This window comes from Lepus europaeus, chromosome 11, assembly GCF_033115175.1.
Source record: "Lepus europaeus isolate LE1 chromosome 11, mLepTim1.pri, whole genome shotgun sequence".
NCBI lineage: Eukaryota > Metazoa > Chordata > Mammalia > Lagomorpha > Leporidae > Lepus > Lepus europaeus.
In genome coordinates this window covers 104,790,743-104,804,488 of record NC_084837.1, presented here as the reverse complement: position 1 = coordinate 104,804,488, position 13,746 = coordinate 104,790,743, and the positions used below count along the sequence as shown (strand labels likewise).

At 57.9% G+C, this 13,746-nt stretch overlaps 2 protein-coding genes across 2 annotated transcripts; one reads left to right on the top strand and one right to left on the bottom strand.

Annotated features, from left to right (window-relative positions):
• Positions 1-2,346: 2,346 nt before the first annotated feature.
• Positions 2,347-9,596, bottom strand: GDPGP1 (GDP-D-glucose phosphorylase 1). Its single transcript, XM_062206257.1, has 2 exons — positions 9,289-9,596; positions 2,347-4,098 (listed from the first exon to the last, which is right to left on the bottom strand). The coding sequence occupies exon 2, from the start codon at positions 4,087-4,089 to the stop codon at positions 2,932-2,934; it is 1,158 nt and encodes a 385-aa protein (XP_062062241.1). The 5' UTR covers positions 4,090-4,098; positions 9,289-9,596; the 3' UTR covers positions 2,347-2,931.
• A 285-nt stretch (positions 9,597-9,881) lies between these two features.
• CIB1 (calcium and integrin binding 1) lies at positions 9,882-13,116 on the top strand. The gene is made up of 7 exons (XM_062206256.1): positions 9,882-10,014; positions 10,122-10,156; positions 10,929-11,037; positions 12,126-12,276; positions 12,374-12,492; positions 12,563-12,651; positions 12,867-13,116. Exons 1-7 carry the CDS (start codon positions 9,964-9,966, stop codon positions 12,886-12,888), a joined length of 576 nt encoding a protein of 191 aa, XP_062062240.1. The 5' UTR covers positions 9,882-9,963; the 3' UTR covers positions 12,889-13,116.
• Positions 13,117-13,746: the final 630 nt, after the last annotated feature.

Sequence of the window (13,746 nt, the reverse complement as noted above, 5' to 3'; positions counted from 1 at the left end):
CTTTAATAAAAATAAAATTTCCATTTTGACTCACATGTAGATGACTTGGCTCTGGATTTTGTGACTTGCCTACATCATTGGGAGCTTGTGAAGTGCCCCTGCCTGGGGCTCAGGGGCTGCAGGACAGCACGGCCATCAGGGAGAGGCGGTCCCAAGTGCCCACTGTCCCAGCTCAGCCCTGATGTCTGCCTGTAGGTCAGGCTGCTCGTTGTTCAAAGGTCAACACCCGAGAGACAAGAGCCGATGCAAAGACCAGGCTTACCCTAGAAGCCAGCAGTCCAGGGAGAGGGCAGACATCACTGTCACCAATGCCACCGGGTGCGGAGGGGAGGGTGGTTACCGGAGCGCGTTTGATGGGTAATTTTCCTCAGCTCAGCTTAGAAATAAGAAGATGGGAAACAATTTGCAAAGAAGTGGAAACTTTATTTTCTCTTTTGCATGGCGACAGAAAAAGTGTCTCGTCTGAGGAGCTGAGACGGAGAGCCCCGAGCAGGACGCTGGTTTTCAGGAAGTGCACGGGTTGTTAAGGCTCTACTGTTCACCGGGTCATTCTAGGGGGTTGCCCACTGCACAGGGGTTTCACATACTGTAAGCTGACTGGCTCGGGGCCCATGGAGATAGCAGGGGGTGTCTTGGAGACAGCCCGATTTCCCCTTAGGGGGCTCAGCCCCCCTCTGCCAGTTCTGGATGAAAGATTGCAACTTGAAGCTGTGGTTAAAACCACAGGCTCCCACATACAGAACAGGAAGCTACAGTGCAGGTAGGTGCCGGCGGGCCTCGAAGCAAGCCTACCAGTCACAGCCTGCAGCCCACTTGCATGACATTCTCCCAATGTCTGAGGGGCCCACAGACACCCAGCCTCGGGGACGGCCTCCACCAAGACCATCGACAATCCTGAGTAGCAGGAGAGCTTTTGAAGGACACAGAGGTCAGGAACAAGGGGAACAGAGGACAGGGCCAGCCACACGCTGGCCTCTGGCCAGGCGATCGGGGCTGGTGGAGTCACAGGGCTTACTTTCCGCCAACGGACGTATATCTGGTCATGCTGGCCGAAGCAAGCCAGATTATTTTGCAACTTCAGCCGGCTCTGTCAAGGCCAGTTTCTGGAACTCTCAAGCAAGCATTACATTTATCTGTTAAGTTAAACCAAAGTCTGATAAGCTGCAGAGTTGGCAGTCAGCTTTGGTTAAGCAGCATGGAGTCCTCTGATAACAAACGAGTTACCAAATCTGACATTTGTTACTCGGCAACTTCAAGGTTGCCAGGCCACCCCGTTTTCCTGCGGGATGGCCCGTGTGAGGGCATTCCTAACTCAGTGCTGGGGAGTGCAGAACTCAACGTGGATTTCCAGAAGGTGCACCTGGACAGAGCAGGGCCACAGGTAAGGGAGCTAAAGAAATAAAAACCAGCAATAGAGGCAGGCATCGGCACAGTGGTTAACATGCCGCTTACGGGACGCCTGCATCCCTTATGGAAGTGCCCGAGTTTAAGTCCTGGCTCCGTTCCCGAATCCACTTTCTTGATACTGTGCCCTCTGGGAGGCAGTAGGTGATGGCTCAGGTAGTTGGGTTCTTGACACTCACTTGAGAAACCTGGACTGGAGCCGGTGCTGTTGCGTAGCGGGTAAAACCACCGCCTGCAGTGCCAGCATCCCATATGGGTGCCGGTTCAAGACCCGGCTGCTCCACTTCCAATCCAGTGCCCTGCTAATGGTGAAAAACTGTGCAGAAGATGGTCCAGGTGCTTGAGACCCAGATGAAGATCCTGGCTCCTGCCTGGCTCTGCCCTGGCTGTTGCAACCACTTGGGGGTGGGGGTGAACCAGTCAACAGAAGACCTCTTTCTCTCTCTCCATCACTCTATAATTCTAATAAATAAATAAATAAATATTTTTAAAAAATTAAAACAAGGGAAGAAGCAGACAGAGTGAGAACAGAGAAGAGCATGCAGCAGGCTCATGAACTACCATTCTGTTAACATCTGAGAGGTCCAGGAGGACAAAGTCTGTAGAAAGGGGTGTGCGGGGCCAGCGCTATGGCGCAGCGGGTTAACACCCTGGCCTGAAGCACCGGCATCCCATATGGGCGCTGGTTTGAGATCCAACTGCTCCACTTCCGATCCAGCTCTCTGCTGTGGCCTGGGAAAGCAATAGAAGATGGTCCAAGTCCTTGGGGCCCTGCACCCGCGTGGGGGACCCAGAAGAAGCTCCTGGCTCCTGGCTTTAGGAACAGCCCAGCTCCGGCCGTTGCAGCCAACTGAGGAGTGAACCATCGGATGGAAGACCTCTCTCTGCCTCTCCTCTCTCTGTGTAACTCTTTTAAATAAATAAATAAATTTTTTTTTAAAAAAAGAAAGAAGTGTGGAACTCTCGCACACACTCCCTTAAGTTTGCTCCCCACCTGGGGTCTAAGAGGAGGTGAGAAGGGGCAGGCGCTTGGTGCAGCAGGTAAGACAGTGCACTTGGGGGCCTGCATCTCCTGGAATGCCTGGTTAGAGCCCTGGCTGTGCTGACTCCAGCCTCCTCTTATGTTTCTCTGGGAGGCAGCAGGCGACGGCTCAAGCATGCGGGTCCCTGCCACCGACACAGAGACCCGGATCGAATTCCTGGGTTCCGGCTTTGGTCTGGCCCGGTCCTGGGCGTTACAGACATTTAGGGAGTGAATGAGTACACTGAAGATCTCCGCCTCTGTCTCTCCGCCTTTCAAAGAAATACATTCACGAAAGACAGAGAGCGAAAGGCGAGAAGCAGTCACAGGTCCACGAGTGCTCAGGCACCAGATTTATTCCGCGGTTTCTCCCCAGTTCAGGTCTTTACTTCCCTCACACTGCGACAGGCAAGAAGGCACGCGTGAGACCCACACCTGGATGACCGTGATGAGCAGCCCTACGGGAAGGGACTCCGATCAGATAGAAGAGAAATGCTGTGGAAGGGTCATTGTTCCTCCTGCTCCATCAGGGCCACCAGCGCTGCCTGCACCTCGTGTGCCTGGGCTGGGGGCAGCAGGGAGTCCTGAATGAGGGCCACCGCAGCCGTCTCCGTCAGGCTGCTGAAGGCCTCGGACGTTTTGATAGGGAGGTGCCCAGCCAGCTCGCAGAGGGCGACGTTGAAAGCCTCGGCTTCCTTGATTCCAAAGCTGGACTTCCGGGCCCACAGAATGACCCGGACGCCTGTGAGGGCTGAGGAGGGGGATGTCTTCCCAGGCGGGGTGCCCCTGGTCACAAACAAGTTATGTGCAATCTCACGGTCGGTCAGATAGTCAGTGGCCCGACACACTCTGCTTACCAGGGCGTCCAAGTCAGGCCCTGGCCCGCTGGTGTAAAAGAGGAAGCCAGGAGCTGGGAGGGTATGGAGCAGGTGCAGCAGGCCCCCAGGGCCCAGGGGCACGCTCGGCGCCCCCTCCACAGGCAGTCTGTGGGCCAGGTAGTAGCCATGGAGGTGGAGGTGGTTGACTGAGGCCAAGCCGCCCAGGCTGTTGAAGCCGACACGGAAGCCTGGGTGTGCGCTCAGCAGCACAGCCTCGACCCCGGCACGCAGTGCCCCCGGCAGCAGGCGCTGGGGGAGCCCACGGGCGGGCTCGGGCACCAGCAGCACGTGGCCCCACTCCAGGGGGCTGACGTTAATCACCACGAGGATATCTTCTTGCCGGAGAGCCCCGGGGACGCGGGGCTCCCGGCGTAAACGGAAGAGGATTTCTCCTGGCTGGATCTTGTTGAAGTTGAACTGCTCTGGGTCGAAGGGCTGCCTCACGCTCCGGATGTGCTGAGGGCGCCTCCTCTGCACGCCTCGCTCCACATTCAGCTGAGCTATGAGCCCCAGGGCCCCGGGGAGGGACCGGGTCTGCAGCTCCCCCAGGCGGTAGCGGAAGAGCCCGAGCTCCACTCGCTGACTCCAGGCAGAGCGCAGCACAGAGTCGAAGCAAGACAGTGCCCACGTGTCCAGGGCGCCGGCTGCACTCTGGGGCCACTGGATGCCTTCCACCACCAGGTCCTGCTGCCCATAGGTGAAGTCAGGAATCGCTCGCCCTTCCCAGTCCTCGCTGTTTGGAGGCAGCAAGTAGGAAATGTCCTCTGGGCCAGGCTGAAGAGCCATGGAGCTGACCTGAAACAGCCGCAGGACACAGAAAATACAGGACGGTAACCCACTTGCAACGACATTTGCTTTTTGTTATTCCTTTGGAAAACACTTAGAAAACACAGGAACCACTCAGTTTCATCACTTACAGGTGAGCATGTGCTTGTTGTACATTAACAATACACATCGTGGAGCCAGTGCTGTGGTGCAGCAGGCTGGGGCACTGCTTAGGTGCTGGTTAGAACCCCACCTGCTCGGCTCTGACCAGCTTCCTACTGTGCACCTGAGAGCCAGCGGTGATGGCTCCCTGCCACTCACGTGGGAGACTCCGAGGGAGTTCTGGGCCCCTGGCTCTGGCCTGGCCGACCCTTGGCTGATGAGGGCGTTTGAGGAGTGAACCAATGGATGGAAGCTCTGTCTCTTTCTCTGTCATTCTGCCTTTCAAATACATCTTAAATGTATATATATATATAGAGAGAGAGAGAGAGAGAGAGAGAGAAAAAGAGAGAGAGAGAGAGACTAATTTTTCTTTGTAAATACATATGCTTGTTTGAAAGCATACATATGTAAATACTCCCCTAGTGGAGGAAAAATGAAGATAAACTACGCCCCTTATTCTAATACCCAGGAAAGCATCACAATGTACATTCCGCCTCACTGTCAAGTACAGGTGGATCTTGATTTTTTAACCAAGCTTCAACTGCTACACGTTGTTGGTTTCACCCTTTCATACATATTTTGTGAACATCCTGTACATTCATCTTTGCAGCTGTATTTTTATTTCCCTTTAAATAAAATCCAGGGCAGGCTTAGCAGAACAGCAAGTTAAGCCTCTGCTTGAGACGTCTGCATCTCATTACTGGAGAGCCACTTCGGGTCCAAGTTCCCCACTTCCAACCCAGCTTCCTGCTAATGCACCTGGAAGCAGGTGACAGCCCACTTAGCTGGGAGACCCTGGATGAGCTCCTGTCTCCTGGAGCCCCGGACTCAGTGGCTTCAGGAAGGGGGCCTGTTAGTGACCCAGACAGGACTTCACTGTTAGGACCTGGTGGGCCACTGGGACACCAATGGTCAACTCCGCACCTGGAAAACTGGACACAAGCAAAACATCCCTGAGGATAGCACTGTGGCACGCCACTGTCTAAGATTCTGCTAGCTTGACTCTGACATTGACAGCTCCTTGCCAGGGACATCCTGGCCTGGCCAGACCACTGTGCACATGGTTGATCCCGATAAACACCTACCAAGGGGGCTTTCTGCCCGTATAAGCCCACTTCCTCATGGTGGATGATGGGCTCAGCCATGTCCACATGGCCCCCTCCCAACAACATAAATAGGCCACTGGCCACTGCCTGGAAGGCTGGGCACTCCCTTCAGCACGCCCCAACCCCCCACCTCCGCCAACCACCTGCTCTCGAGCTGGCTAGACCTCGAACTCCACTGTGCTGTCCTTTCTACAGTGCAAGTCTTTCCTGCTTTAACTGGCTGCCTTCTCGCCTTCTTCAAGCCCTAAATAATCCTAACCCTAACATGCACAAGGAGGAATTATCTCAGTAGCATCACTTCGGTCCAGGTTTGGGTTGCCTCTGCTCTGCTGGTCTGGAAAGTCTGACATTAATATAACAAAAAAAGAAACACAGAAAACATACAAAATCGCCTGTCGCAAGTCAACTTGGGGAGTGGACGTTTAGCCTGGCGGTTAAGATGCCCACAGCTCACACTGCAGTACCTGGGTTCAGTTCCTGCCACCCACAGGGGAACTGGAGTGCATTCCTGGTTACTGGCTTTGGCCCAGGCCAGGACCAGGCACTGCAGGCACTGTAAGGGGTTAACCAGCAGATGAGAGCTCCGTCTCTCAAATTAATTACTAAAAAAACAAGTCAAGCTAGGGGCTGGCACTGTGGCATGGTGGGCAGAGCTGCCCCCTGCAACACCAGTACCCCGTGGCCTGGGAAAGCAGTGGAAGATGGCTCAAGTGCTTGGGCCCCTGCACCCACCTGGAGGAAGCTCCTGGCTCCTGGCTTTAGCCTGGCCCAGTCCTGGCCACTGGGGCCATCTGAGGACTGAACCAGTGGATGGAAGATCTCTCCCTCTCTCTCTCTAACCCTTTCAAATAAAAAAAATATATATATATTTTTTAAAGTCAAGCTGAGTTTAATGGGTACATAGTTTCAGGCTTTTTTAGGATTTATTCATTTATTTTAAAGAGTTATGGGGTGGGATGAGAGTCGGGGGAGACAGAGATCTTTCATTTTTTGGTTCACTCCCCAGTTGGCCTCAACAGCCAGGGCTGGGCCAGACTAAAGCCAGGAGCTTCTTCCAGGTCTCCCACGTGGGTGTAGGGGCCCAAGCACTTGGACCATCTTACCCTGCTTTTCCCAGGCCATTAGCAGGGAGCTGGATCAGAAGTGGAGCTGAGACACAAACCGGAGCCCATATGGGATGCCGGGGTCGCAGGTGGCAGCTTTACTGGCTACACCACAACACTGGCCCTAACGTTTCAGTTTTGTAAAGCTAAAGTTTTGGAGACAGGTTACACAACAATATGAATGTACTTAATGTACGGAACTGCGCATACACTTAGAAAGTTAAGGTAGTCAACTATATGTGAGATTTTTTTTTTTTTAAAGATTTATTGATTTGAAAGAGTTACAGAGAGAGGGACAGAGGGAGGGAGGAAGAGAGCAAAATCTTCCATCTGCCGGTTCATTCCCCAAATGGCCGCAACAGCCATTGCTGAGCCAGGCCGAAGCCAGGAGCCAGGAGTTTCTTGCAAGTCTCCCATGTGGGTACAGGGGCCCAAACACTAGGGCCATCTTCTGCAGCTTTCCCAGGCACGTTAGTAGGGAGCTGGATCAGAGGTGGAGCGGCCAGGACTCAAACCTGCCCCTAGGTTTTTTTTTAAACTGCTATAAATTTTTGTTAGTTTTTAAGTCAAGGGAAGGAGTGGGCTTGGCCTTAGGATACTGGTGGCATTTCCAAGCAGGGAAATGGAGGAGTTGGGGTAGGAACAGGCTGACTAGGGGCAGCCATTTTGGGCCCGATGTGGTGGTGTAGTGGGTTAAGCCATTGCTTTGACACTGGCATCTCCTATCCCAAATCTGAGTGCCAGTTTGAGTCCTGGCTGCTCCACTTCCGACCTAGCTCCCTGCTAACGCACCTAGGAAGGCGGCTTCGGCCTGGCCCAGCCCTGGCTGTTGTGGTTGTTTGGGGAGTGAACTAAGTGGATGGAAGATCTCTCGCTCTTGCTTTGCCTTTCCAACCAATAAATACATAAATCTTAAAAAAAATAAATACCTTGCGGCGCCGGCACACCGGGTTCTAGTCCCGGTCGGGGCACCGATCCTGTCCCGGTTGCCCCTCTTCCAGGCCAGCTCTCTGCTGTGGCCAGGGAGTGCAGTGGAGGATGGCCCAAGTATTTGGGCTCTGCACCCCATGGGAGACCAGGAGAAGCACCTGGCTCCTGTCATCGGAACAGCGCGGTGCGCCGGCCGCAGCGCGCTACCGCGGCGGCCATTAGAGGGTGAACCAACGGCAAAGGAAGACCTTTCTCTCTGTCTCTCTCTCTCTCTCACTGTCCACTCTGCCTGTCAAAAATTAAAAAAAAAAAAAAAAAAAAAAAATAAATAAATAAATAAATAAATAAGTTTTGATTGTTGAATTTTAGATGCAGCCTGGGCACCCAAGAAGGGAAGTGGTGTAGGCAGTGGGAAAGTCAAGGCTGGAGGCCAAGGGTAAGGTCTGGTCTGGATATAACTTTGGAAGTCAACGACATTTAAAGCCAGAGCCTGGGACAAGACTAAGACAACACCCAAAGGTTAAAAATATGAGTAAAGACACATCAACAGATAGATCTACAGAAAGTAAATCACTCAGCAAGAAGCATTAGGAACGAAAGAGGAGCACTTTATGGCGACCCATCAGGAGTGACTCCTAGCAGGATTAAACCTTCAGGGAACCGGAAAACACCGTTAGAGGGACACCAAGAGAGGGAATACTGGTAGCGCATCTATCTTGTGCCAGGCATGGGCTGGGGGCCTTCCAAACCCACTGTGAGCTGGGGATCCCATGCCAGCCGCCGTGCGCATCCCACCTTTACCATTCACCGGCCCTGTGGGCCCGCGTCCCTGTAAGGACAAAGTCTCCCTCCCGACGTGGCCTGCGGGCTGTCTGTGCCCACACATGCCATCTCATCTCGTACCACCCCTTCCCTTGCCCACTCTTGTCCTTACTCTTAGCAAGCCTGTTTCTGCTCAGGGTCTTGGTACTTTCTATTCTTTCAACCCCAGTACCCACTTTCCAAATGGAAAAATCTCTCTCAGTTTCTGCCTTCTAAATGCAAATAAATGAAAATTAAAAACAAGATAAAATGAATGAGCAAGGCAGGCGTTTAGCCTGGTGAAGCCGCGTTTGTCCTGCAGCAGAATTCCCAAGTTCAGTGCGCAGTTCCGGCTCGATTTCCGGCTAGAGCAGTCCCGGAGGCGGCAGTGATGGATCTCCAGTAACTGGGTCCGAGACACCCATGTGAGAGGCCTGGACCGCGTTCCTGTGTCCCAGCCTCAGCCCAGCCCGGTCCCGGGCTCTCTCGCTACCTCTCACATATATCAGTGTATCAGCAACTCAACTCTCCTCATTGTGTGGGGAGCTGGCCAGGCAGACCAAGTGGCACATCAATACGGTCCATATTGTACAAAACCCAGCAGGACGCAAAACGATGAGCAGCTTGTTCTGTGGTGAGAGGTTCAGAGGCAGCCGAAACGCCTGGGAGACATGGACTGCAGCTGACCGACCACCCGGGCCCAAGCCCAGCTCCCACATCTTCACCGTGAAGGGCAGCCCTTGGCTGGCCAGTGCTTCCTCTCCGCAGGCAGCGCCGGACACACAGCAATGGCTTCTTGTTCTAGAAAGACCCGGTCAGGACAGGGCTCTCAGGCTCTGCAGCTCACACAGGATCTAGCGAGCACTGCTGGAGGCGCTCTCAGACGACCACCGTATTTGGAAGTGCTGGGAAAACTCAGTGGTTCGGCAAGCACCTGCTGAAAACCTGCTACGCATCCGGTCCTGAAAATTCCTTACAGAGCAGGGGAGGGAACAGGCCAACCCAATACCACCGAGGGGCCACCAACAGGCACTCGCTCTACCGCTGTAATCTAAGCCTGATCTAGCCTAGCGAGTGAGGACAGCTTGCCCAGGCCGGGACAAGTCACCGAAACCTACCTTGTCCGACTGTCCTAAGAACCGAAGATAGCTACGCTCGGCGTTTGACACCCAGCGCTCCTCGGGGGCTGCAAACACGCGGCTGCAAGGTGCCGCGTGTGGGCCGCACCATGGAGAAGGCGCTCGCCGCGCACGCGGGCAGCCGGCGCTCTCGGGCCACCCAGCCAGTCGGGTTTCCCGGACACGCCGCCTCCAGCAACCTCCCGGACGTCGCTTTCCAGCCCCGCCCGGGACCGCCCCCTCCACCGGCCCCAGGTGAGGCGTGCGCCCCGGGCGACCTCCCGCGCAGCCACTACCGGGGCCATAGCGAGGTCGCGTCGCTCTTGACGCAAGCGCGGCCTGCGCGCGCGCACGCACGCACGCACGTACGCACGCGGCGCGGCCCGGCCCGCCCACCGGGAGGCGGGGCCGTGCGGCCTGGGCTCCGCCCCAGCGCGTCCGGCCCCGCCCCGGGCCCCGCCTCCGGCTCGCCTGGGACCGCCGGGCGCCCGGAGCTCGCCGGCTACGCCCGCCTGGGAGCGCCTGGGCGCTTTAAGCAGGGGCGGGCCCGGGGGCGGCAGCCCCGGGCGGTTGCCGCGGGGACGGGGCGGGGACGCGGCCCGAGGGCGGAAGTGAGAAAGTTGTCGGCGTCCCGAGGAAGAGTCGTCGGGACGGATCGGTGCGCGCGACGCGGCGATGGGGGGCTCGGGCAGCCGCCTGTCCAAGGAACTGCTGGCCGAGTACCAGGTGCGCGGGGCGCCGCTCCCGGACGCTCGCGTGCGGGGCTGCACCCGGGAGCGGGCCCCGGGCGTCGCGGGGCGGCCCGCTGACCCTGTCCGTGGTTTGCCTTCCAGGATTTGACGTTCCTGACGAAGCAGGAGATCCTCCTGTAAGTGCCGCCCCCAGCCACCTGCGATCTTGACGGCCCCGACGGGCCCGCAGAGGCCTCCCGCGGGGGAGAGCCCGAATGTCAGGCCAGGAGTCCGTGTCCCGGCTGCCCTCGTCACCCCAGGCTCTGCCCCCACGGAGCCGCCTCGCAGGCTCCAGGAAGAGCTGGGCGCCCTCTGACCCGGCCGCCCCGGCTTCTGCACGGCCGAGCTTCTCGCCCCGGGTCCGGCGGGGGCTGACTGGGTCGCTGGAGCAACCGGAGAAGCCCTGCGGAGGGAGCCTGGCCCCTCCCTCTCCTTCCGGCTGCACTTGACCCAGGCAGTCGCTGTTAGCTTAGGGAGCCCGCACCCCTGCGGGAACGGTCTCCCGCGCTCCCTCATTTAACCTCCTGGAGGGAGGCCCAGGGCAGGGACCCAGGGCGCCCGGCAGCTTCCCGCAGCCCTTGGCCGACAGAATCCTGGTGGGGCCGGGATTGCACAGTCGGTGTGGAGAACGGGTAGAGGGATTTGGGGTTGGCTCCTTTCTCGCTGTTCTTCGGGGCCAAATTCTGGCTCCTTCCTCAACGTCCCCAAGCCTCCAGGATCCGTGTGCTGTGCCCGGCTCGCGCCTGGCTCTCAGAAGGGCCTCAGGAAAGACCCACCCCTTGCACGCATGGACTCCCAGCCTGTGGGGACCTGGGACACGTCTCTCCCGGGCTGCGCCTGGCTCCTCACCTGGCTTCACCGGGGTGGGGAGGCCAGCCGCAGGGGCTCATAGGCGCCCCTTCTGTCCAGAGCCCACAGGCGGTTTTGTGAGCTGCTGCCGCAGGAGCACCGGAGCGTGGAGGAGTCCCTGCGGGCACGGGTGTCCTTTGAGCGGATCCTCAGCCTTCCGGAGCTCAAGGTGCACGCCCCCACCCCCACCACTGGCCGTGCGAACAGGGGCTTGCTGCCCCCCCCCCCCCACTGGCCATGCGATCAGGTTCGCTGCTCCCACCCCAACCCCCACCACTGGCCGAGAGATCAGGGGCTCACTGCCCCCCCACTGGCCATGTGACCGGGGCTCACTGTCCCCACCACCCCCACCACAGGCCGTGCGATCAGGGGCTCGCGCCCCCACCCCCACTTGCCATGCCACCAGGGGTTTACTGCCCCCACCACTGGCCGTGCGACCAGGAACTCGCTGTCCCTACCACCCCCGCTACTGGTCGTGCCATCAGGGGCTCACTGCTCCCCCCACCCTCCATTCTGGTCTTTTTTTTGTTTGGCTCTTAACATGCAGGCAAAGGCTTCACAGAATGATCTAGAACCGGTGCTTTTCACATGGAGGGGTCTAGGGCACCCTCTTGGGGTTCTGTAGGATTTACCTTTGTGGACAGGAAGAGCAGGCCTGCTGTTAGGAGTTGGGCCCGTGGAAGGGCCTGGCCGTCACACAATAATTGTCCAGTGAAATACTTGTGTCCCAACATAACCAGCAAGTGGAGTAAGTGAGGCAAGCCAGGCATAGAAAGACAAACACTGCGCATTCTTGGGAGCCCGAACAACCTATCAGAAGCAGCGAGTGGGCCCTTGGTCACCAGAGACCTGGAAGCAGGGGAAATGTTAGGCTAGGAGCACCTCAGTGCGGCTGGATCGCAGGGGTCACTGCTGTGTGCTGGAGGGCAGCCGTGGTCTACAATCTCACGCTGCCTAGCCGGTGGAAGTCTGGGAGTCCCCAGTACACAGAAGTCATGCTTGGAGAGGGACATGTGGGCCACCCCGATTGGATCGTTACACCTGCTCTTAGGTTAAACACCGACTCCCAGGAAGCATCCCCTGGCTGGGTCAGTGGCCACCCCAGGCCTCCACGGCCCTCCGTGCTGGCTCCCAAGTGCGAACAACCCCCCCCCCCCCCAGCTGGAGCTCCACGGTGCTGCCCGTGCCGGGCCCCACCCCCTCCCATGGCCAGGCTGTGCCTGTGGCATTCACCGGGGGCAGGGCTTTCTCGCCTAGGCCAACCCCTTCAAGGAGCGGATCTGCAGGGTCTTCTCCACGTCCCCAACCAGAGACAGCCTGAGCTTCGAGGACTTCCTAGACCTGCTCAGCGTGTTCAGTGACACGGCAACCCCAGACATCAAGTCCCACTACGCCTTCCGCATCTTCGGTAGGGGACCAGGGGCGGCTCCCGTGGGCCCCGTGCTGGCGGAGCCTCGGGCAGCCCCCTGACCGCCTCCTTTCGGCTTGCCGGGTCTCCCCTGCAGACTTTGACGACGACGGAACCTTGGACAGGGAAGACCTGAGCCGCCTGGTCAACTGCCTCACGGGCGAGGGCGAAGACACGCGGCTCAGCGCTTCGGAGATGAAGCAGCTCATTGACAACGTGAGCTCCCGGGCCGGGGGAGGGGGGGCGCAGGGGGGAGGCGGCCTGTCTGAAGCCGGCCCTCTCCCAGATCCTGGAAGAGTCCGACATCGACCGGGACGGCACCATCAACCTGTCAGAGTTCCAGCATGTCATCTCACGTTCACCAGACTTTGCCAGGTGTGACGGGGGTCCCCTGCGGTTAGGAGCCCAAGCTCCCCATCTGCACAAGCGGTGAGAGAAGCCTGACTTCTCTCTGTGTCAGGGAGGGGGCTGTCTCCCAGACACGACACCCCGGGCCCAGGTTCTGGGGGCCAAGGGGAGGTGAGTGAGCCCGGGTTCGGTCCCTACCATCCTCTCACAGCAGAAACCCAACCCACCCTTCCCTCGTTCAGCTCCTTCAAGATTGTCCTGTGACTGCAGCCCCCAAGTGTCCAAGAACCCGTCCACTGCGGAGCTGCGGCCAAGGGGTGCACCTGCGGTGCCAGAGCCGGCCATGCCGGCCCAGCCTGGAGCTGGCACCGTGCAGTCTGGGCCTCGGGCAGGGGAGGGCACTCCTCGCCAGGGTCTCTCCCCTTCTCACTGCCATCGCCAAGTGCTCTGTTTGTGTTTCTACTCAGCAGTAATAAAGGTTTAGAAGTTTTGGCCCCGTGTGCGACGATAGCAACACCGGGGTGAGGCACGGACCCCCGGGCGCCTTCAGTCTCACCAGGAATCTGTAACCTCAGAAGCAGGGGCAGTGGGGAAGTCCAACTGGACCCCACCCCCACCCCCACCGTGATGGGGGGTGGTGGTGTGTGAGTCGGAAGAGGTAGCACAAGGGATTGGTATCCTGATGGCAGTGCTGGCGACATGAATTTCTGCAGCGTTAGAACGAGTGGGCGTTGTGGCCCGGTGGCTTAAGCCACTGCTTGGAACCTCCACGTCCCACGTCGGCCTGCTGGTTCATGTCCTGGCTCCTCTGCTTCTAACCCAACTTCCCGGTAATGCAGTGTTCAGACCCCTGCCACCCAGGGGGAGACCCGGATGGAGTCCCAGGCTCCTGGCCTCCGCCTGGCTTGGCTTTAGCTGTTGTGGGCATTTGGAGCCTGAACCCGTGGGTGGGAGATAGCTCTCTCTCGACTGAAACATTACAAAAGGCCTCGGTCCCAGCTCTTGTGTCCCACCCCACCAAACTGAACTGGGGATGCAGAGTGTGGGGGCTGAGCTCCCCTCTTAAGACCCACGCTCCTTAACCATCCCCTAAGCTCCCGACCACCCCCATCCCCGTGACTG